This window comes from Atractosteus spatula, chromosome 5, assembly GCF_055471065.1.
Source record: "Atractosteus spatula isolate fAtrSpa1 chromosome 5, fAtrSpa1.hap1, whole genome shotgun sequence".
Taxonomy (NCBI): Eukaryota; Metazoa; Chordata; class Actinopteri; order Semionotiformes; family Lepisosteidae; genus Atractosteus; species Atractosteus spatula.
In genome coordinates this window covers 41,298,853-41,321,261 of record NC_142710.1, presented here as the reverse complement: position 1 = coordinate 41,321,261, position 22,409 = coordinate 41,298,853, and the positions used below count along the sequence as shown (strand labels likewise).

The 22,409-nt window shown below is 42.1% G+C and overlaps 1 protein-coding gene across 1 annotated transcript in view; it reads right to left on the bottom strand.

Moving 5' to 3' along the window:
* Positions 1-22,409, bottom strand: part of LOC148835093 (bifunctional heparan sulfate N-deacetylase/N-sulfotransferase 2-like) — a 46,199-nt gene that overhangs the window by 10,316 nt on the left and 13,474 nt on the right. Inside the window, exons 2-8 of the mRNA XM_088917341.1 lie at positions 13,352-15,066; positions 8,273-8,360; positions 7,571-7,725; positions 4,693-4,878; positions 4,203-4,331; positions 3,245-3,427; positions 2,745-2,841 (exon numbers count right to left, since the gene is read on the bottom strand). Of these exons, the coding sequence (XP_088773467.1) occupies positions 2,745-2,841; positions 3,245-3,427; positions 4,203-4,331; positions 4,693-4,878; positions 7,571-7,725; positions 8,273-8,360; positions 13,352-14,386 (1,873 nt within the window). The 5' untranslated portion in view covers positions 14,387-15,066. The remainder of the gene's footprint in view (positions 1-2,744; positions 2,842-3,244; positions 3,428-4,202; positions 4,332-4,692; positions 4,879-7,570; positions 7,726-8,272; positions 8,361-13,351; positions 15,067-22,409) is intronic.

The following is a 22,409-nucleotide window of genomic DNA, read 5'->3' as shown; positions in this document are numbered from 1 at the left end:
TCCCCCTTCTTCAGGTGTGAGGGTCTTCTGCTCAGAATGAAACGCTAAAATGTAATGTAGGCTCTGAATGGGTTCTGACTTGCTTTAACAAAATATGTTTACAAATCCTTTCACCTGGCATTTTCGTAGTTAGAAATTATGGAACGCTCTGTTAAAAGCAAGGGAGTTTTTATGTCCGTTGCAGTTCTTTTGCAACATGAATATAATTATATCGTTATTAATTTCTTGAGATACGCGATTCCATATTATATTCCCTTTTAATCAAATTCTAAAAGTATGCTTGTTGACTCCGGTATCGCGTTAGTTAAAGACTTCGATGCTTAAAATGTTTAGGAGAAATGGAATACTGGTGTGTATGTTTTCTTTAAAGTACCGAGACCAGCCATATACTGTATGTTTAAGTTCCAAAATTAATATCGTTTATGGACTTCACACGCGTTGCAGTATGCTCCTATTCTTTTTATGCTCAGGCACTAAGTAAAAGGAGATGCTTCATATTGCTTGACTAATTTTAAAAACTAAGTTAGAAATGCAGACGCTCCCTCGGTGCGCTGCTCTGGTGCGCCGGCTCTTACACAGTGCCTGTCTGCCGTAAGCGTTACAATATACATACCCAACACTGCTTGTACCCATCTGTCATGCAAATAAAACACCTTGAATTGAATTGAATTGAGGGGAGAGGGGGGAATACTAAAGCCAATACTGGCTCAATACCCTCGATGGGCTTTGACGTGCTAATGCGTTGGTTTAACAGTCCGGGTGTGGCAGGCTTCCAATGTCAACTCGACTCGATTGGAAGACAATGAACGTATTTTGTGATATTTAGAAATATAAATTTGTTTGGTGCGAGTGAGGTTTTATTTAATCTCTGACCAAGGGAAACGTTTCATTTTTTCAAAGAAATGTTTGTTAAAAAATAAAGTCATAGTTCTATGGGATTCAATCACAGACCATGTGACATGGGAGTCAGGAAACTACTGTAACACACAGCGCCACCGGATTTAATAACGCAATAAAAACGCTATAAAATAATGTGACTAGGCACAGAAAAAGTTTACAGCACAGTACAATAATAAATGCTGACCATGACTTTAGAAGCATAAATTACCTTACACTCAATTTAAACACAAGCTGTCTTTCTGTATGAACCTCTAAGCTGGTTCATACAGAAAATGTAGAAATGCATTAGCCTGATTATGATTAAAAAACACATAATTAAACACGCGTTTGCGATTTAAATCAGAACACGATTTAAATCAATATAAATGTTTATATTGTAACGCATACTGTCCAGCCTCCATTTCTCTATAAAAATTTACTCTGTTGCACACACACACACAATAGAAGGAGGAACCGCTGTCAGAAGGGAAGATATGTTCAAAATATCGCAAATATCGTTCATGTTGCGATATTTTGAAATATAAAAGTCAATTTATTGTCCATAATATCGCTATTCTATTTTTTCGAAGAAATGTTTGTTAAAAGAAAAGTCCGGCACCAGCTGGATTCGATCACACAACCTCCCAGTTGCTAGTCACGCACCTAGACCAGTCGGCTAGAAGACAGCTCGCATGAACAGGCAGGCGAAAAAGCCCTACACAGCCCTGTCGCAGCACACGAATACCGTTATTAAATTCTTTAGATACGCGATTCCATATTATATTCCCTTTTAATCAAATTCTAAAAGTATGCTTGTTGACTCCGGTATCATGTTAGTTAAAGACTTCAAAGCTTAAAATGTTTAGGGAGAAATGGAATACTGGTGTGTATTTTTTTCTTTAAAGTACCAAGACCAGCTACAGTATATACTGTATGTTTATGTTCCAAAATTAATATCGTTTATGGCCTTCACACGCGTTACAGTATGCTCCTATTCTTTTTATGCTCAGCTACTAAGATTTCCCTTCAGTGGTAAAATTCAATATCTACAACGGGCACAGCAAAGACGTTTTTACTGTAAGTCTTTCTACGACAGACCAACGGACCACGAGTGCCCCTGTCGGTCAACCAATCACGTACTGCGGTGCCACGCGTCATCTTGCGTCATACTGAGCGACGTCACCTGCGGTACGTGTCTGTGACGCGCACTTTGAATGGCTGCATCTGTAGGTACTATGAAAATAGCACATGGCTGAGCGCTTAGCACTGCACAGCTGCTTTAATCAGGGCTCTTCTCTGTGCGATTCAGGAAACATGCAGGTCCCTGGAAGCCTCTTGCACAGCATTGTTCACGATGTGCTGTACTATATAGAACACCAAAATAAAATTCTCGTCATGACGCATCGAAGCCAGTCGACAAAACCATAGTAAAAGTGTTTAGTACATGGTTTACATTAGAATAAAAATACACTGCACCCCATAATGGAGCTTGACTTCTGTAACAATGGAAGAACCAGGGAAATATTTTGTCAGCAGAACTGACAATCTCCAATGATAAACTGCGTGGCTGCTGCAGTCTTCAGAGACAAACTGGGTTTCCGATGTTGCCGGAAGGATGGCAATATCAAATTATTTATCAGCGTTTGACCCATTTAGATTCTGTATTTAATTTCTGTACCGATAGAAAAAAAATTCACCACTGTACTTTGACACCCTTAGGTTGAATGCATATCGTTTTCCTGTTGCCTGAATTACGCCTGACCTGTTTTGTGAAAGACACAGAGTTTGAGTTTGGCTGTGGTCTGAAAATGGCAGGTCACTCTGAATCAATACCTCAGCAACAGCAAGGAGTGGGACTCTCTCACCTGTTTTCTGAGGACCAATCACAAGGAACTTTGGCAGCCTATCACAGGTCTTCTCCTTCGACCAGATGTCTTTGTGTCTCTTGTCATCACAGGGGTTCTAAGAAGGATCCGAATGTCATTAACAACCTGTATACTACCCTCTCACCACAGCAACCTAGGCAGAATGTTATAGCACTTACCTCCACCAACACTCATTACACAAACTGCACAACACCTCTCTTTGTAGACCGCTATTCAGCTGGACCTACCTCCATCTAACTTAGCTTTATTTCGGCTTTGAAACTGGAAAGCAACTTAGTAAATTTGTCTGCAAAAATGGATGTGTTATTTTGGCCCCTTTCAATAACATGTGGAAAAGTACAAGCAACTTTCTTAAAAGAAAACTAATAAAATCTGTAAAAAAAATAATAAAAGGATTCTTAATATGCAAAATCTTAACTCGACTCCAAAATGGCATTTGGTGGACTGCATTGTACTGTATGTTGGTGGAATTCCCATACCTGCCACAAGGGGTCTCTTTCCTCAGGGAAGATCTGGAAGTACTTCTCGGCAAGCTGCACTGGGGGCAGGGTCTGCAGGCGCAGGTTAGTCCAGCACTGCACAAACTTCACCAGAGACTCGAAGGTGTACAGACCCAGGCGGTCGTTGCCGTAGTTGGAGAGGTGAGTCATGAAGATACTGATCTGAAGGGAGACGTGGGAAAAGAAAGCATTAATAACAGGGTTGGGCGACGTATCCGACCGAACACAAATGCAGAGGGCAGGAGTTAACAGCGTCTGGTGCAGAACAAGCATTCGGAAGCAGAATGAATTTTTTTGTGCAAGCGCCGTTTACTGGCAGGGAAAAAAAAAAATTGAAAAATGACGGTTTGCTGTCAGGTGCTGTTTTCTTTGAAAATGCATGGATATGGATTCCCCAATATGTTCAGAGCAAAACAATTCTACTGTGGCTCCCAAGGGTCCGTCCCCTGGATAGGGAAGTTACAACAGGACTGGTACAAGCAACACCACAACCAGAGGAGTGTAGTGAAATTAAAGAAGTGGTAATAATATTAAACTACCTGGTGGGAAATCTGTGAGGGATCCCCACCCACCACTTTCCCAGTGCAGTTCTTATTTTGAGCCAGTAACAAGCAAACAATGTTTTGTTGACATTGACATCCATTAAACTCATCTTGGTATGGGAATGTAGGGTACCCACAGATAAACATGTTTATTTACATGTTTGTTAATTCAACCAACACATTATTTTAACATTTATTCCTTCCCTTCTTGCACAACCTGTGAGCCAAAGTGCCTGTTAAGGACTAATTAACTGTGTAGAAGAAGCAATTAGAATTTGAGTGCGTTCCAAAGACCAGCCTTCAGATTAATGCATCTTCCCGTTTCGTGCTTTGTGCGCTGTCACTGGGTGTGTCGCTGGGTTTGTGCAGGAGCAAACACAGGGCGGGGCACTCACAGGGTTCAGCAGCACAGTGAGGAACAGCTCTCCTCCTCGGATGCTCCTGTCCAGCTCCCGGGAGCCTCCTGGGTACTCATTGTAGAATATTGTGTGTGTAAAGAGGCCACAGGTTTGTCTGGGCAGCACCTGCATGGGGAAGAGGCAGTGACAGTGAAAGATAAGTACCTAAATAAGAGAAAAAGACCAGCAGAAGTCGAGAATTCTGAAACAAAAAGCAAAATGGCATCTTTTCAAAACATTACATCCATTAATGGCTGTAAATGTTCTGAAAATAACAGACATTCATGAACTCTGTCTGTGGTGAACAGATGATCAGATATGGCCAGTTGTACATCCAGTGGGAAATAACAGCTCACAGGACGTCAAAGAATAAAATCCCATCTGGCACAGTGGTGCAACAGAGTGTGTTGGCATTCGTGATCCGTGCCGTCTGCCGGGGTCCTGTCTCTGCTGGCCAGGGGGGACGTGGCAGGGAGGCGGGTCATACCTGGATGCCACTGTGCGTGAAGCCCCTCCGGTAGCGGGCGGGCCGCAGATGGGGGTACTCCTCGGTGCTGGTCACTTTGATCCCCCAAACTGACTTCCAGGCCTCGTACAGCTGGCTGTGCACAGGGTAGACCCCTGAGTGATGGGGTGCTACCGCGTAGCCCATGTCTGTGGGGATGCCGTGTTCCTGCAGGGGACAAAGAGGGACAGGACCAGCAGCCGCAGGTGAGTCTTAAAAATTAATCATACCGCTGCAGGACACAAGAGAACAAGAGAAACACAGCAGGAACAGGCGGTCCCTATTATTCCATGTTCTTGGTCAAAGTTAGTTCCTTTTCATTTTTTAACCCAATAGAAAACTCATTCTTATTGTCTGGAAACGCACAAGTTTTAAATATGGAAACATTTAGCAACAAAAAAAAAAGTACGTAAATGAGGAGTTGTGTCTTTTAAACAATTCTAAGAAAATGGATTAAAGCTTAACTTTTAGCTGCGGTTAGAAAAAATGGAACAAAAACCTTTGAGAGCTGTTGTGCAATGCCATTAAATATGCCTCTTACTTCCGCCTTCACTGGGGACAATTCTCAGAAACTGATTCTCAAGGGCTGGCACTAAAATTACTTCAAACGTAGAACAAACGAGTCAACACTGACAAGCACATCAGAGGAAAGGACACATTTGCATTTTCTCGAATGTAAAATTATTTTTGTAATAAATACATATGTAAGAACTGATTTTGAAAGGCATATGGAAGTGTAAGTGGCATTACTCTGTGGTGTAACATCATATTGCACTTACAGTAAGATTTAAGTGGAAATGTTTGATTCAAATAAAAAAAAAGAGTGATTTGAACGTCTCTCATTTCTCCACTAGATGGAGACCCAGTACATCTAATTCATATCTCTGCTACATCAGCTCTAGTATCTCCTTAAATAAAATGAAGGAGGATTCAATTATTTATGAGGCAGTGAGCAACAGAGTATTTGATCAAGTTGAACACCTCCTGTAGCCTTTTCTTCAAGCTTATTACATAATACAATAACATCCATGAATGGCCCTCACTGGTGGCTGTCAAGTATTAGGATAATGAACAGGTAATGCTTGTTTTTCTAAAGCAGAAGCACGTACTGTATATTACACAAATATTAATTAGCTCTCCCATTCCTTATGATCTGACGCAGACATGTCTCAAGAGACACCTAATGCTACTTTGTGTATATTAAATCAAATTAGGCCATAACTGACAGCTGTTTCACCCTTATTAAGAGTCTGCAGTGTGGAATAGCTGTTCTTTAGGGAGAAGGGCTTATATAAGGATCACGGCTGCTTACCATCGACTTAAGATATTAAGTGGAATCGAAAGTGTCTGTAGATGGTCCTGCTTTCTAGCACTGTGCACTTGGAAACAGAAAATGTACAGTATATTCACATGTACCCTGATTCATTAAGATTTCAGCTAACCCTAAAAAAAACCATGAAAGATGTGCTTCGTAAGTGTGAGGCTATGTTCTGGTGAAAAAAATAAGAGAAACATTTTTGACCTATAATTCTACAGATACAGTTGAAAAGATTTTAAAAAGTATCAGTGGTGAGTATAATCTTCTTAAAATACACTACTAGCTTTTATGTACTAGGCACAAGCTTGTGTAGGATATTTCAAAATTACTATTTTGAGTTAAAATGTTCATGTTATACATGTACATTAAAGAAAGCTTTTAATAATAACTGTATATGTTACAGTAACTTTAACCAAGGATAGCCCCGAATACTGAAATATCAGGGATGTAGTGCATATACTGAAATGTGTATACTGTATATATATATTTAGAAATGCCTGGCTTCATGTTCTTATTATAGCATATTCACATATGTTCATATTGTCAGACATACAAATTGCTGTACAAGAGATTTAAGACACAGGAGACACAGTATATGATGTGATGAGCCTCAGCCATTTATACACTTTACACCACAACTGTTTACACAGTTGTTACAGTACTTCTAACACTGTAACAACCTATATGCAAAACAGCTTAATTTAGGTGTGAAGAAACCAGCCATCTTTAATTCATATTGATCACAACCTTTAAAAACGCACAGCATCTCAGGTTGCTGTTAACAGAAGTGTTGCAGCAGGTAATCCATCACATTTACCTACTCATTCTCAGATACTCCTCATCATTAACCTCACTAGTCCCTTTCCACAGATCCATAAAGCCGAAAGACTACTTTTCGTATCACACAATAAAGATCTTGCAGGATTAACTCCTATATTACAAAAAAAATGACTAAAACTTCAGCAGATTACCACCACTGAAGAAAAGAATAATGAAAAGAGACAAATGCGAAACCTCAAAGATTTTTGCACAGCAGGGTATGTGTATGTACATACACACACACTTTAATGCAATCAGTCTTATTTCCATCTCTGTTTTGATCTTGCATCTGCTTCAGCCTGGAAGGCAAACATTATTGGTACCTCGAAAATTGGGATAAGCATTAAGTACAGCCCTTTGAAAGATAAGAAGAGAGGAACAGCGTTTTCAGGGCAGCTTTTACACGGCCACGAAAGGCTGTGGCATGAATATGGTCTTCCTGTCATAGTTCGGAGCGTTTCAGCCCCATGACTGTTTTAAATGCCCTGGGGAGACTCTTGTGTTTCACAGGTTTTCCATCAACTTGCCTTAGCTTCACAGTTTACAGCTCCTGAACTATGAGGAGTGCCTCTCATCATGGAGGCTGCTGTGAAGCCTGTGGAGAAGACCTGCCCCTTGTTTCTCTGTCTTTTCTTCTTCTGTTCCCACGCCACTCCTCGGGACACAAGGCCAGTTGCTCCCCTTGCCAGTTGCCCCCCCCCCCCGATTAACCCCTCGCCCCACCTGTGCAAAAAGCTTGTTGAGCCTCATCTGCTCGGCCAGCACGGTGACGTTGTGAAAGAGGTGGGGCTGCATGTGGCTCCACATGTGGGGGAACCACCAGAACTCCTTCCTGTGTCGCAGCAGCATGTCGTCGCCTCGGTCCTCCTCATCCGTGCCTGTGGGCAAAGCAGAGTGGCGAAGAACCGACCGTCAGTCTCTGGGGCAGCGCCGTGCACCGTAACCCGCTTTATCGGGACTGAATTTCATTTCACAGTGTCCCAAAATAAGGTGACCGTCAGTGTTCGTCACCTTCTCTAAGCCACATTTCATTCAATCGATCCAGCGTATTTCCATAAAGCAGCTAGTGCTAATAGCAAGTCCATCGTTTTAATCTCCTTCGTTAACAGGAGAAGTTAATTCTCAGCTTGGAATTAATTTCTGCTTGTTCCTTTAAATTCAGCAAGGCAACAAACACTGCATGTAAACTACTGCAAAATGTATTAAATAAGATCTAAAAGATAGGAAAAAGACTGCTTCACGCAGGTTACATATGAAGTTTGAAGGGTCATGCAGAGCGTTCACATCAGGGTGTGGTTGGCACACAGCGTCTGAAACAAACTGCCTCCATTCTCAACAATCTGTGTTACATGAACTTCATTCCCACAGGAAATACTGTCCTGCTCACCCTAGCCACTTCCCAGACACATTTTTAACCCATTTTACCTGTGTGGTAGAACTTTCCAGAGAATCCCAAGTTAAAAGTGAAGTTTGGGACCAGAGTTCTCAGTTTGTTTTGCGTGTTGAGAAGAGCCTGAGAGTGAGAGATAGAAGTCATTGTAAATGTACAGCATGACAGTATCAACACAACACACCGTAACAACGTAACTAATCCTTCCAGACATCCAGGATGAACTTAACACACTATAGTAGGTTAGGTGGATAACCGTGTCAGCATGTGTAGGCTGCAAAGGAAAAGTTAAAGGTTTATTCCATGCTGAAAAGAGAAGAAAAGAGAAGAAAGGAAACACAACGTTTACAAACTATAACACAATGTACAGTAAAAATAGACAAAGACACTGTGATTTAATATAATAGGACTCTCTACTGACAGAACACTTGAAAAGACCAGCAACCTTGTTCAGAGCACAGAAAAAAAAAATCAGTTCCTTAAAATCCCAAGGACCACCTTAAATAAGTAAGATATAAACCACTCTGAGCTGTATGACTGCAAGAATAAGTACCACCTCTGGGTAAGTTAAAGGCCCAAATCACCAACCCAAGAATAAAAACATACAGTACATACAGTATTTCATATATTTAGGATCATATTATTTATAACAGCTGTTATCTGTGAAAATAAAACCTTTAAAAATGAACAAAACCACTTATCGTCATCATGCATACCGCTACAGTGTTATATAGTTCCTACTGGACTAGGGTCGTTCATTTAATGTAATATTGATGTGCTCAAAATAAACCGCACATGTTTAATATTAAACTTTTGCATCAAAAGAGCCATTTGAATGTGGCAGGATTGAGCACAAGGTATTTTCAAATATCCACAGTGGACAGCTCTGGTTTGCCCAGCCTGACGAACATGAACCCTCCGTGCCGATGGGGTGGGTCAGTGGTTTGTGGTTTTTCTGTATCCTTGCTGTAGATGAGGGACACACTATCAAGTCTCTTTTCATCCTCTCTTCTTTCAAGAGATATTCCCCTTTTCTTTAATTGGCTGACACCGTCACTTCTAACATCTATTTATTCCTGATCTCTGTTATACAACTGCAATACATCTCTCCTGCAGAATCTACTGCTCTGGCAGAAAATTCAATTTAATTTCTGTGTAGGTTTCCTGCACACATTTCAGCAAAACTGCAGTTCATATTTTTTCCTTTCAGACCACCTTTTAATACACTGGACACCCACATTGTAGGATTTTTTTTTATTGTTTCCTGTGCTTCTCCTGGCAGTAGCTGGACCAGCACTTGCAGAAGCAAAGCTGAGGGGTGTTGACTGGGGGTGTATAGATTCTCTGGTTCATACTAAACTGAGACAACAGGCTGGCTACATGTCTCCAAGCATGTTATTTGAAATTGAAAACCCTCCGTTTTTGAATGATGACAGACTTTCACATTTGTGCTGTGAATTGCCAGAAAGAGAAAACAGGGTTATACTGCGGACCTGGGAAATGCTGTAAATGTGAATTATGAACCCGGAGTGGCCGGGCAGTTTGCCTGATGTGGTGTAAGGGCCCGAGTCCTTACCTCCCAATGTGCGATGTATTTCAAACTTTATATCACCTACAACGAGCCTTCCTGCTATTCAGTGGAGGAACACTTTCAATTTGAAACAACGTTTGCATTTACAAAGTTGATGCCAGTTAAAATTCAAATCAGTCAGCTTTCCGGTTGGTTGACAACATTTCCAAACTGGACTGATGACAGAGTCAATCCAGTTAACTTGGTTACTTCTGGTCTGCAATGTATGTGCTAGGTGCCAACCATTCTTCACTCTCTGATAAATGCAGTACATTTGTTGCATAAAAAATAGCTAAATGCACTGTGCCTTTATGCCCACTGGGTGCCCGTGCACTCATTGTGTGCCATTCTCGACAAAATCCGAACACGAGAATCGACATGGAAGCCCTGGTAACAGATCCATGGCTGACCTGATGCTTTTGTCACACTAGAGACAAACACAGTGAAGCAGAACCACTCCATTTATAGTTCTATAGAACTATAAGATCAAAACTGACAAAGCTACACTTACGAAGTCCCTAGTATTTGTCAGCAGTATATACAGTATGTGTGCATACAGATGTTCACATACCTCAGCATGCTGGATCGTTTAATGTGAGGTTTGCCCCCAAGTTTCTGAAAATAACTGCGATCCTTTTTACATTGTGCAGGGGTTTTCCAAAAATAGTTTTTAGCACAGACTTTCCAGTGCGTGTTTTGGAATACCAGCTTGGTGGGTGGGATGGGGACAGCAGTGGGAATTCCTGGATAAAGTGGACTTGGGCTCTCAGAGCAGTGCCGGCCTCAGCTGGCTCAGACACAGTGGTTACAGGCGGCTGTCACAGAGACCATAATGGGAACTAGAGCAGAGAGGCTAGGCCTCCAAGTGATCTGTATTTGGCTGCTGCACCTTCTGCTGTCTCCAGGTTTTAAAATCCACCTCCACAGATCTGGCAGCACAATACTTCCTGACTACTTTTTAACAGCTCCGAGTCGACCAACTTGAGCTGGACGATCCACCTTAACCCAAATACTCCAACACACTGTCTTCTGCAGACTCTCGCACATTTAGTTTGCACGTTCTAATTTAAGGACACAAACACAAATTTAGCTTAAATCACCTTCTCTCTATAAAAAAAACCTCTTTAGTACAGCAACATAAAAAAAAATATTAAGTAATGTTTTTGTGGCTGATTGTGGTACACCTGTTAACAGAAAATGCAGGGTTTAGTCTGTACTGAGTCATCGTGAAGGAGAAGCAGGTAGAGTGGTCCAGGAGGTGGCACTTTTCCTTCTGGAGTCTGCACCACAACTTCAAAACGAAAGTTCCTGTACGGTGACAGGAGACACACCTGCTGAAGGTGATGCTGTCCTGCTGCTGAGTAGATTGAGTTCCTGGCTACTTGGACATTATGAATCCTGCAATTCAGGAGATGGGGCGGGATAACCCCACTGGTTCTGGCTTAATTATACTTCATGCTTGCTTAATATGGCCAAACTGAATTGCCCACTAGAGTTCTCACTTTCCACCCGTGTTGCTGTGCAGAAGGCTGCTGGCACAGATTGGCTTGCCAGGTGTCTTCAAGGTGGGCTGTGCAATTATCTTCCACACAAAGCTCTTTGGTGGCCCACTGGGATAGAAAGTGCTATACAAATACAAGCAATTAACATAACATCCCTTGATATAATTTCCTCACTTTTAAAAACAGATTCTAACATTGTCTGTCTTTTTATTGCTTCTCTGAAAGTTCTTTATCATACACAGCTTCTACCAGCTCAGCGGTTCTCATCTGGCAGTTTATGGTTTTTGTGCAATGTATATTTGTATACAAAAATGTATATTTTAGAGTCCAAAACGCTGGCTGTATTGGTTACAAAATTTCCCGAAGTGAGACCATCACGATCTTTAAGTGCCCATTAATATCGAGCCTCGAAGACCATCCACAGCTACGTTACAGATCGCAGTTTCGTGAACGTGCTTGAGAAAAGACTCATGGGATTGGGCTCACTCAACAGCATGCACCTGTGTGCCAGGAGCTGTTCTGAACGAAATCAGCTTTAGTGCTTAAAGGCCATGCTGAGACTGCACAGTGAGTGAGAAAAGACGGGATTAGCTCTCTATCAGACGGGCCTTATTTGTGCCTTGTAACCCCTACACTGCTTGAGGTGATTAAAACCTGTTGTCCATTTAGAAGCCCTCTGCATGATCTGTGCAGGCAGGATGAGAAGGAAGCCATTGTACATTGCTCAGAGATTAAATCGATATACTAGTAGAACAATAAAAGGATTTAAAAGAAAAAAATAACACCACTCTCTCCAATACTTTATATTATAATTCCTCCAAAACAGCAACACAATCTTTGAAATCACTAATGGATTTAAAAGATATAGAAAAGATGTGTACATTTCATGATACAATTAGCAGCATATTGAGTGACACATGGCCAGTTTAAAGGGGGCCTTTTCTTTTGGGAGATGAAGTCAGTCAGGGATTAGAGAAAACCCCACAATGGGATCCGCACAATGATCACTATTTTTTTTTATCACTTCCATCTACCACATCCAGCTAGAACTATGTTCTTGCGGCAGTCATTTACCAGTTTGTCATATGAAATTTAGTTACAAAAATAATTCTAGACAAGTTTAGAATCAGAGCCTCCTCTCACTTTCCCTAAATTATCATGTCTGTATGTGCTAATTCACAGGCCATCCCAAACAACATTAGTGATTACTGTGATCATTTTCCACTTACAATCATTCGATTTTTCATAAAAAAACAGAAGTACTTCTTGAAAATGAGAGAATTTGCATTTACAGTTACCATTAATTACTGTCTGCACCAAGTTTAAAAATAGCCATTTGAACCTGTTACCTTTTCCCCAGATCGGTAACCCTTAACTAGTAGATTGTCTATTATATTTCAGCTGGGAAGCAGTGATGCTGCAGTCCCAGTATGCAAGCGAGGGATGAGCCCTCCCATCATGTGGGAATGTATGAATAATATTCAGATTTATGGATGACTGCTTCTGGCAAACCTGGTTTTCAATGTTGTCTTATAGGTGTTTGTGTGCTGACATTTCAGTAATAATACTGCACTGCAGAGAGAGATGTACTGTAATAAGGAGCAAGCACCTTACCAAGTTCATTGCTGTATATCCTCTTTAAATGTACTGTAAGTGCATAGATAATCTTACTAGCAGTTGTAAATGGGCAGAGCTCAGTTTTCAGTTTTAGCTTAAGTGGACCTATCAACAAATTTAAAATAATGTGGTTTTACTATTCTAATTATATACGCTAATACCGTTATGACTTGTCAGAGATACGGCTGCTTTAATTGTTTTTAGAATATTTCTGAATATTTTATGGTTATGGATTTTTAATTGTAATTATATGGGGGATAATTGAAGTCGGGGAAGAGATTAAATTGACGGACATTTTTAGTTTTGGTCACTGCACAGTCATTTCTCACAGTCAGGATTCTCACCTCCATAGGATTCTCATGTAAGCATCAAGAGTGAAAATGGACACAAGGAAAATGATACCACAAAGCCCAGAGCACACCCACCTCCACATCGGACACCTTCATACGGGTTCCCTCCTTGCCCACAAAGATGTCGTCGATGTCCACGAGCATGTACCGCTCCAGCGACAGGCAGAGTCGCTTGCCTGTTAAGTAGGCAATGGCGTCCACAAAGATGAGCTTGTGCAGCCAGAAGGAGAGGTTGTTGCCGAAGAGCACTCTCTGGATGCCGTCGTGAAGCCCCAGGTCCTGGACCACGGTGGCATACAGGGCCCGGTGGGGACCAAGGTAGGAAAGCGACTCGGAGGACTTTGTGCTGGCCAGGAGCACTGGCTCATAGGTACTATGGTTCGACTGGAAGACCGTCCAGTCATCTCCAGGCAGGGAGCCCTGGTCCACCTCGTTGGCCCGTGTTATGTAGAGCAGGGGGGCACTAGGGTTGATGCGGTAATCTCGAAGCCCCAGGTTGGAATGCAGAAACAAGGGGAATCCCTTGAGCTGTGCACTGAGCAGCGAGTTCTCGTTAGCCTTGAAGAAGCCGATGATGCCCACCCCGTACTCCACGCAGTACTTGTCCAGGAGCTCGCGGTTCCAGGCATCTAGGTTGACATACTTGAGGATGTTTTCGTAGATGATGAGGGTGTAACGGCCCTTGTCCCTTTCGGTGAGCGTGGGCATGTCGCCTTTGCCCGGGGCAATTTCAGTCCGGTACTTGAAGCGGCTGGACTCCAGTATAGCTACTATCTCCTGGCCAAGCTGGGAGTAGATGCTCTCCACAAAGACCAGCACTACGGGGTCAGTGTGGGAATTGTCCACTGTTTTGATGAAACGACGACTGGTCTGAGCAGGAAGGAACAGAGGTGCCCGTTGACCTCCGCTAGCGGCTGCTGCCCCCCCCCCACCGCAGTCACTAAAAGGCAGCGGAGGCGCCTCTTTGATTTTGGGACTGTTGCTGACATAGTAAGCCAAGAAGGCCATGGAGAAGAGACTGAAAATGATCAGTGCCAAGATGAGGCGATGGAGCTCCAGCTGCCTCACGCTCCGCACCAGCTTCCAGATGCCCACCATGGCAGCAGGCATCTCTGGGGTGGCACTGGCGAGGGCTGCAGGGACGAGGCGGAGGCAGGGCTGTGCAGGAGGAGAGGACGAGGAGCGAGAGGTGAAGAGCGAGAGGGGGAGAAGAGGAGGAGGGTTGAGCAGCACACTGGCACTAAGTTCTGCTCAGGAAAAGCCATTTACGCTAGGTCACCATGGCCCCCATAGCCCATCTCTCAGCAACTACTTGCCTCTTGCTCTGCTGTCCCTCGCTGTATCTCAATATCTTTTCCTATCAGAAATTTTTCAGATGTAAACCTTGTCACTTCTCTTCGTCTTGATCCCCCGGATCCAAGCAGTTCTTACAGTATCTTGCTTCCCCGTGTCTGTCTCTCGCTCTCAGTCCCCCCCCACCTCAGCTTTCTAAGAGGATTGTGTTTCTGCTGTGCACAGCCCCTCCTCTCTCCCCCTCCTTCTTGGATCTCTTCTCCTTCCCCTTTAAATCCGTATTCTTCTTTCCGAATGTTTTAATTCTGTTTCAATATCCCAGAAAGGCAGTTCTCTTCTTCCGAACCACTCTGTGTGCCTTTCTTCTCTGCGGCAGACTGTTGTTCAGAAGGTTCACCAGTGGGTGTCCATCCACTGATTAGTCGTCTCCACCACAGACAGGTCCCCTGCAGTTAATCTGACTGGTCAACGCAGGGGAGGGGAAACTCATCTCACGCCTGGGTGGAGGAAACAGGAGTTAGATTATTGATGAACACCCGTCAATACAATCAGAACAAATCATTATTCACCAACCACCAAAGGAAAGGAGAGAACAAAACATTTTTCAGATCTCTTTATGAGAGCCAAACTCAAAAAACAATGTAGCAATGTATTTTTTTTTAAACTGTGACGTACATTCCAAAATAATTTGTCAGATCAGTGTGACCCGTTCAACCTCAAAACATAACCACAGCATCACTTACCAAGAAACTCTCTGTCTACTAGTGCTTTGTTCAGCCAGGGTTTAGGTTATTGATCTACAATGTCGGATGATGCCAATCAACCAAGGCAGATGAAGGCACAGCCTGGTAGCTGAGCCAGATCCAAGTTATTATCGAACAACACAGCATGTGCAATGAACAAAACAGCTATTAATGTCTTAAATATAAGTGAGCAAAGCCCACTCAAAAGCCAGGCTAATCTGCGGTCCCCATTCAATTCAGTTGAACTAAAACCAAACTCCTAATCAAACTAGCACTGTGCTGGGGGACAGTCAGCAAAGGAGACTGCAAATTGTACGAGCTGCATTGCTCCATAGGATTTTAAAAGGACATTTGTCAGAACGGTGCCTTGGATTAATCTTCATTAAAAGATGATGGAACTTGAAATGTAGACATGTATAAATCAGGGCAGATGTACAGAAGAATTTCTCGCTGACACAAAAGACCCCATCATGGCTTTACTTAATATGTCAGACAACTAAAATGTACCTGAGGATTATGATGATTATTTGGATTTACGATCACGTGGGGTTGGATTTGACCCTTCTGATTTTCTAACTGGCCACCCCCCTCCCCCCCCCGCCATGTCCCAAAGCTCTTTTCCCAGGGATCCCAAAATAGCCCTCCCACCCCAACCCCCCTTCTTCCTGCAGAGAGATACCCTTACAGGTGTGTGGCTGGGAAAGCGCTATGGAGAGCGTTATGTTGTGTGACAGTTTGTCAAACAGACAGGACTTCCTTAGCAACGAGCCAGCTCCCAGAACAGAGCCCATATAAACAGGCTGAGCAGAAAGAACGGACTCCAAAGAGACAGTTGAGCATCCAGGCCAAGGCCGGAAGTTTGCCATATTTTAAATCATATAGAATTAAAATGATCTGCATTCGCTGCAGTTAAAATGATCTACATCAGTTCAATTAAATTTACATCCAATTGCAGAAAGGGCCTTGGCAACCCAGAGCCTCATCAAGAAGCACAGGCTCAAGGCGGGATATGAGCCCATCACAAGGTACAAATGCACCTCGAGTCCAGATCAGGCGACTGCAGAGACCAACACTAACTGCAACCAAAGTGTCCTGGAGAATGACTTGTAAGCACTTTAATAATAATGTTTCGAATTGGTGAAAAAACAAAATGTGCATTTACTGTTTCCGTGGTACCAACCCCACCACTTATCAGAGCTCATCTGAGAATTCTCTTCTGAGAAAATGATAGCATAAATCCCATGGTTAGTCCTGTTTTGAAGACCCACTAAGCTCCAAATTGATTGATTGGTGACTGAAATACAGTAGATGCCACATTACCAAATTTATACTACCAGCCATGCACTTGAAAATATGCACACTTGGGCAGAGACAGCTTCCTGAGAAAATGGCCAACAGCTGCGAGTCTTTGCCAGGACTGCTAACGAATCACATCTACTCATTAGTTCTATCATTTCAAATTGCCGGTCATTATTTTCTATCACTCCCTACTCACACAAGCACACAATTTGAAACTATCAACTGTTAAGCACCTTGACGGTCTATTTTTGTTCAATTTATGGGGTGGATGAGGACCACGCGCACTTTACTCATCTCTGCACTGTTATAAACACCTGCTTATTCTCATTATGAGCCCCACAGACCCTTCAGCGAGTCAGCATTGAAAGGGTCTGTAATATCACTTGCTGTATACAGGTTCACAGCAAGCTGAACACACCCAACCTACATACAAGGAGACAGTCTTCAGCAGTCAGTGGTGTGCACCGCATGGAGAAATAATGGTGCCAACTGGGTCATGACATGGGCTATGCACATCAGTGTCTGGTCCATATAATAAAAACTGTCGCTGTCAACGCAGGGACCCACTGATTGCATACATTTGATATGTGAAAAGTCTGGCAAATTGCAAAACTAAGGTGAAGCGTTATAATGTTCTACAAATGAGGTTTCAGAAAACGCAGTGCGAGAACAGACAAGGAACAAGACTGTTCTCGGCAAGTGCGGCATCATGCACGGATCCTTTCAGGTTGTCTGGTTTGGCACATATAGTACAAATCCTGACAGCCGGGCTCCTCATCCGTTCTGCTCCATGCCGAGGCTGAAAGACAGACGCTCTCTCTGCTCGGGGACTGAAGGAAACCTGATGCCGTGAGAGAGGTTCCGTCGGTAAACTGAAAATACTTCCAGACCATCACCTCCCTTAAAAGGGACTTCTATGTCCGCAAACAATTCACTGCACAAGTACCAGGGCTACCCCTTTCAAGCCAAAACAGGCCAGAAGCCTCTTCAAATGAGGCAGAGATCTGGTTCACTCCCTAGTATAGGTCTATGAGATCACTTTCACTACGTATAAATAGCTGTTGTGGGAAAGAGAGCACATGGCACAGTGACACATCTCTGTGAGTGAAGGACCTCGCAGTCAAGTCACACATACTGTATCACTGCAAGAACTCCAACCTCCTGTTCTCAGAACACTACATAAACTGCTTTTGAATTGAGCTACCAACCTCTTAACGTTTAAAAAACGGCTGACCTAATTGGATTTATTATAGAGCCTGATCGAGCTAGACCACAATAAAATGAGCAGCCGTGACACAAATAGCGCACCTGTCACAAATTACAGAGCAACAAAGCAGAAAAAGGTGCCTACCTGATAGCTGCTGAAACGAACTGGATGCTGGACATTCCTTAAATATTATTATTAACACTACCCGAGTAATATTTCAGAGCCGCTGGCATGCAGCAGGTAGGAGGGACCTTGCTATATAAATGAAAGCAAAGCACTTTGATGGAGAATGCTCATGCATGCGTCACTATGTGGCTTATCTGTTGAAACAAGAATATGGGACACTCAACGCAAGGTTAAGGCGGAGTTCCACACCACGTTTCTGCATGACTGTGGGTGTGAAATAATTCTGACTGGACCTCTTACCCTGAAATGTTTTAGTTTTGCAACTTGGATATTACATGACTTACCTAAAAATAACTAATGTTCCTGTTGAAACTAAAGCCTGATTATTATAGGCTATGAGTGATCTCGAAGCCAGACAACTTCCTCCTCTGTAACACGAAGAGCACCACAGTCAAACAAATCTGAACATTAATCATATTCTCAGGAAAACTGTTGTGTCAGCTCATCACTTCACAAAAGTTTAAATCCCTGATTTTTCAGAACAAATTAAAGCTGTTTTAGTTTCGATTCATCTCTAAAACACATAAAATGGTAGTGAAGGATATGGCGACTGATGTAAGCTGCTTGATTATACACTTCATACAAAGTGTGTCAAGTATCCTGGGTGAATTATTTTCTCCTTTACAGACTGTTTACACTGCCAGCTATTCCAGATGTATACATATATATAGATGTATTTTGAATAAAATGAAGAAAAAAAAACAACACTTGGGGTAGAAAACTAAATTACCCTTTCAAATAAAACATGCATTTGTAATTTTAAGGTATGGATTTTTAACAGGAAACTAGAACCCTAGTGCTCCTAATAAATGTGATTTGATGCCTTGCTGAACATTTGCAGCTTATGAAAATACACTTACTGCTGACTAATGCACAGCTAGCTTTAAACAGGTTAGGGTCACATAGAATTAAAACTCTGCAATCACAGCTATTTACTGATTCCCAGCTCACAGACTGACTAGAGCAAATACAAAACTAGGAACAGACCTACACACAAAAGGCATTTAAAACCTTGTCTTGGTGGAGGTGTGTGTTTTTATCCTAGCACGCACAATAACTAAGAACAATGTATCAGATGGATAAACACATCCCTCTGAGTAGGTGTTGGATGCAGGATTCTCTTCACATTTAAAACGCCTCTCTCCTAGTGAACATCTCATGAGGCTGCTGTCAGATGAAGGGCCGTGCTGTGTTGAAAGGAAAAGTTTCTTTCAGATGCTTGTGAATTTGCTTGAAAGAATCTGCTACGTAGTCAAATCAAGACTTTGCAAGTGCAAGACACGATTTATTCTGAAAAGTTAGATCTTCACTCGCCACGCCTTGCAGATGGATCGATTTGTAAAGCAGGAACTGACCCCTGCATCTGACCTCGCAGGTGTCCAGAGACAAATGGGCGAAACAGAACCGGTTTTGCTGTGAAGCGAAGCTCTAGCATCCTCAGGGGCCCTGTCCCTGACCGGCCCATTCAGATTGGCAGTCTTTGCATAATACAACAGTGCTGAAAATCAGCAATCCCAAACCCTTCTCTTTGAGCAGGGCCCGATGTCTTATGCTGCAGAAGGCAGACATTTGTGTCACTAGTATAGATATACTGTGGGGAAAAACAGCCAGTGTCCACTCACTTTAAAATGGCAGAGCTCTGTACCATGTTTATTTAAAAATCAACAACCCTTAAGTGGTAAGGTGTAGGTGGGGAGGTCTACTCAACCTCAGAGTTAAGCATCAATACAGGATTTCATTCCTATTAGGCTAAGCCTATTACTTTTATTTCAGTTCAGCAATGTTAGAGCTGCAGAATTGAACCTCCTGTTCACTGAAAGACTGAAAAAGATTTCTCGGCAATTAAAACCTGAGGTATTTGATATTGCCAGCAAACTGATCAATCATTGGTCTGAAACACAGAAGCGGATAAAGAGACTTATATGTGAGCCGTGCCCTGTAATTTACAAGGGAAACTAAAGTTTCTGAGTGACTGAGCAAACTAGCTGGCTTTAAACAATAGAAAACAAAATTCACTTTATGCTAACAGCTTTGAGTAGAGACTTCAAGTTCTTAAAACTTTTCTATTTACTTTATCTAACATGGCCAACAGCATCATAATACATTGTCAATATTTAAGTTTTGACCCTCATATAACCACATACTGTAGCTCCATGGAAAATATTTTTTTACAGGAGAGGGCTGGTGAAGCAGACCAGCATCAATGTAAAAGATTTGCACATATCAGACATGTATCAATATACCTTGTGTCAAGACATCAACAGAATTTGTATTAATTATTTCAGCCCAGCTGAAGGCTGTTAACACAAAGTCTATACGTGATGCAAAACGTTTCTTGTTAATCGCTGAGAGTGCTTTATAGGGTGGATACCACTTGCATGTGACAGTGTGCGGTACCAAATCTTATAGCAGTTGTTGAGTAGCTCTAACCACATTCCCAGCCTGGGTTTCCTGTTCTGATGGGAACATCACAAATACCTCTTTCTTTGTTACTGTTTGTTATCAACACCTCTAACCTTACTCACCAGGCACACAATCCCTAGATAGGACAGCAAGACTCCAGATGTACAGCAATTTCAGCCACTTCACGTTTGCCTGTGCCCGGCGTTTGATACTTGTAGTAAAAAAAGGTCAAATAAATGGAACACATTTTAAAAAACAAAATAGTTATTTTTTCAAAGGCAGTGAGTGCTCTTATTCAACCGTGGGATTTATATTTGAAGAACACTATATTACAGTTTCTAAAGAAAGACTTCTTTCAAAGATAACTGTGTGCAATTACAAGCGTGCTCACAGTTTTTAACATCTCTTTCTTGCGTGAGAGAGCTGGAAGGGCAGCGTCACTGCTGTGAAAAAGGCTGCAATGGTAAGGATGTATAAGACAGAGCTTTATGCTGCTACTGTTCTGTTTTTCAAGCTGTTTACTGAAATCTTGCCACAAATGCCTCTACTCATCCAGTAAATGGGTTGTATTATTATCAGAACATCCAAAAGCCACAGTGTTTTGTGGCCATTTTTAACCTACTTGCCTTACTTCACAGAATGAAGCAATGCAGTTGACTTAACTGAAATGTACAAGACAGCTGTGAACCACACTCGAGACTCGAGTTTTCACAGAGTAACAGGAAGGATCCTTGCAGAGATGTTGATGCACAGAAAAAAAACTGATTTAGGTGTTAATGAGTTCCAGTTATGTTGTTTATGTGGTTTTGTCTTAACTGTATTTATGTGCTTAATTAAACAATGTCAAACAATGAGAAATTTGAAAGACCTCAGGCACACGATTAGGCCATTTAGTAAAGAACCTTTTATTCGGGTCCAGTGCCCATTCAAACTTGGCGTTGAAGTGTAACATTTATTCAAGGGCACTGTTAGATGAAAAAATGTTCATTCCCCATATTCTGCTCTTCTGCTTCATCGCCACAAATCGTACAAAAGCCAGGAGGTTGAAAAACAAGAAATGCATCAGACCTTAACACAACAGGAGAGTGCGTTACAAACCTGGGACAAACAAGTGGGATTCGGGAAAAGCTGATCACTGAATAATAGGTTTTGCCAAGCCAGTGGACTGTCAGGTCATTTTAGGACCGATCACTATAAAAAGTTTAACTTAAAGCAATCCCATGAGAATGAAACCAACAAGTTTCCGAAGGAGAGGCCATTTGGCCCCTCTAGGTAGTGTGGTTCCTAGTAGCTAAGTCATCCAACCTTTTCTTGAAAGAAGCCAAAGTACTGGCTTCAACGACATGGCAGGGTAGCTTGGTCCAGACTCTCACAGCCCTTTGTGTAAAGAAAATTGCCTTCTGTTCTCGGATTCAAAAGCTCTTTCCCCATAGTTGTCAGCTTTGCCCTTTGGTTTTGGTTGATCCTGTTGTTAATGTCTTTAAGGATTTTGAATATTTGGATCAGGTTGCCTTGGACTGTATTCTGTTCTTTTCAAGATGAAAAATATTACATTAAGACTCTCTGTCTAGGACTTTACTTTGAGCCCTAGATAGTATATGGTCCAGAACAGTAATATTTTTCCTAAGCGGTGCGCAAAATTGTACTCTATTCTAAATATGGACTGCGTTGTACACCTTTTAACAACTATCCTTGCTTTTTATTGCTTAAGCAGGAAACAAAGTGTTAACGAAACATGAAAGCCTTTATTATAACCAGTCTCCTCAAGCTCAGTGTTTCCCATCTTGGATTTACAGTCTAGTTCATGTTTTTGCTACCTACATGTAACTCTGTGAACATATACATGAAGTGCCATCTGCCCAGACTCGAATGTTGTCCAAGTATTTTTGAATTTCCTTTGCAACTTGCACAGTGTTTGCCAACACTCTTATATTGGCAATAAATGCCAACTTGACTCATTTATTAACTATATCAGCATTACGGTGATTTAAATAAATTAGGA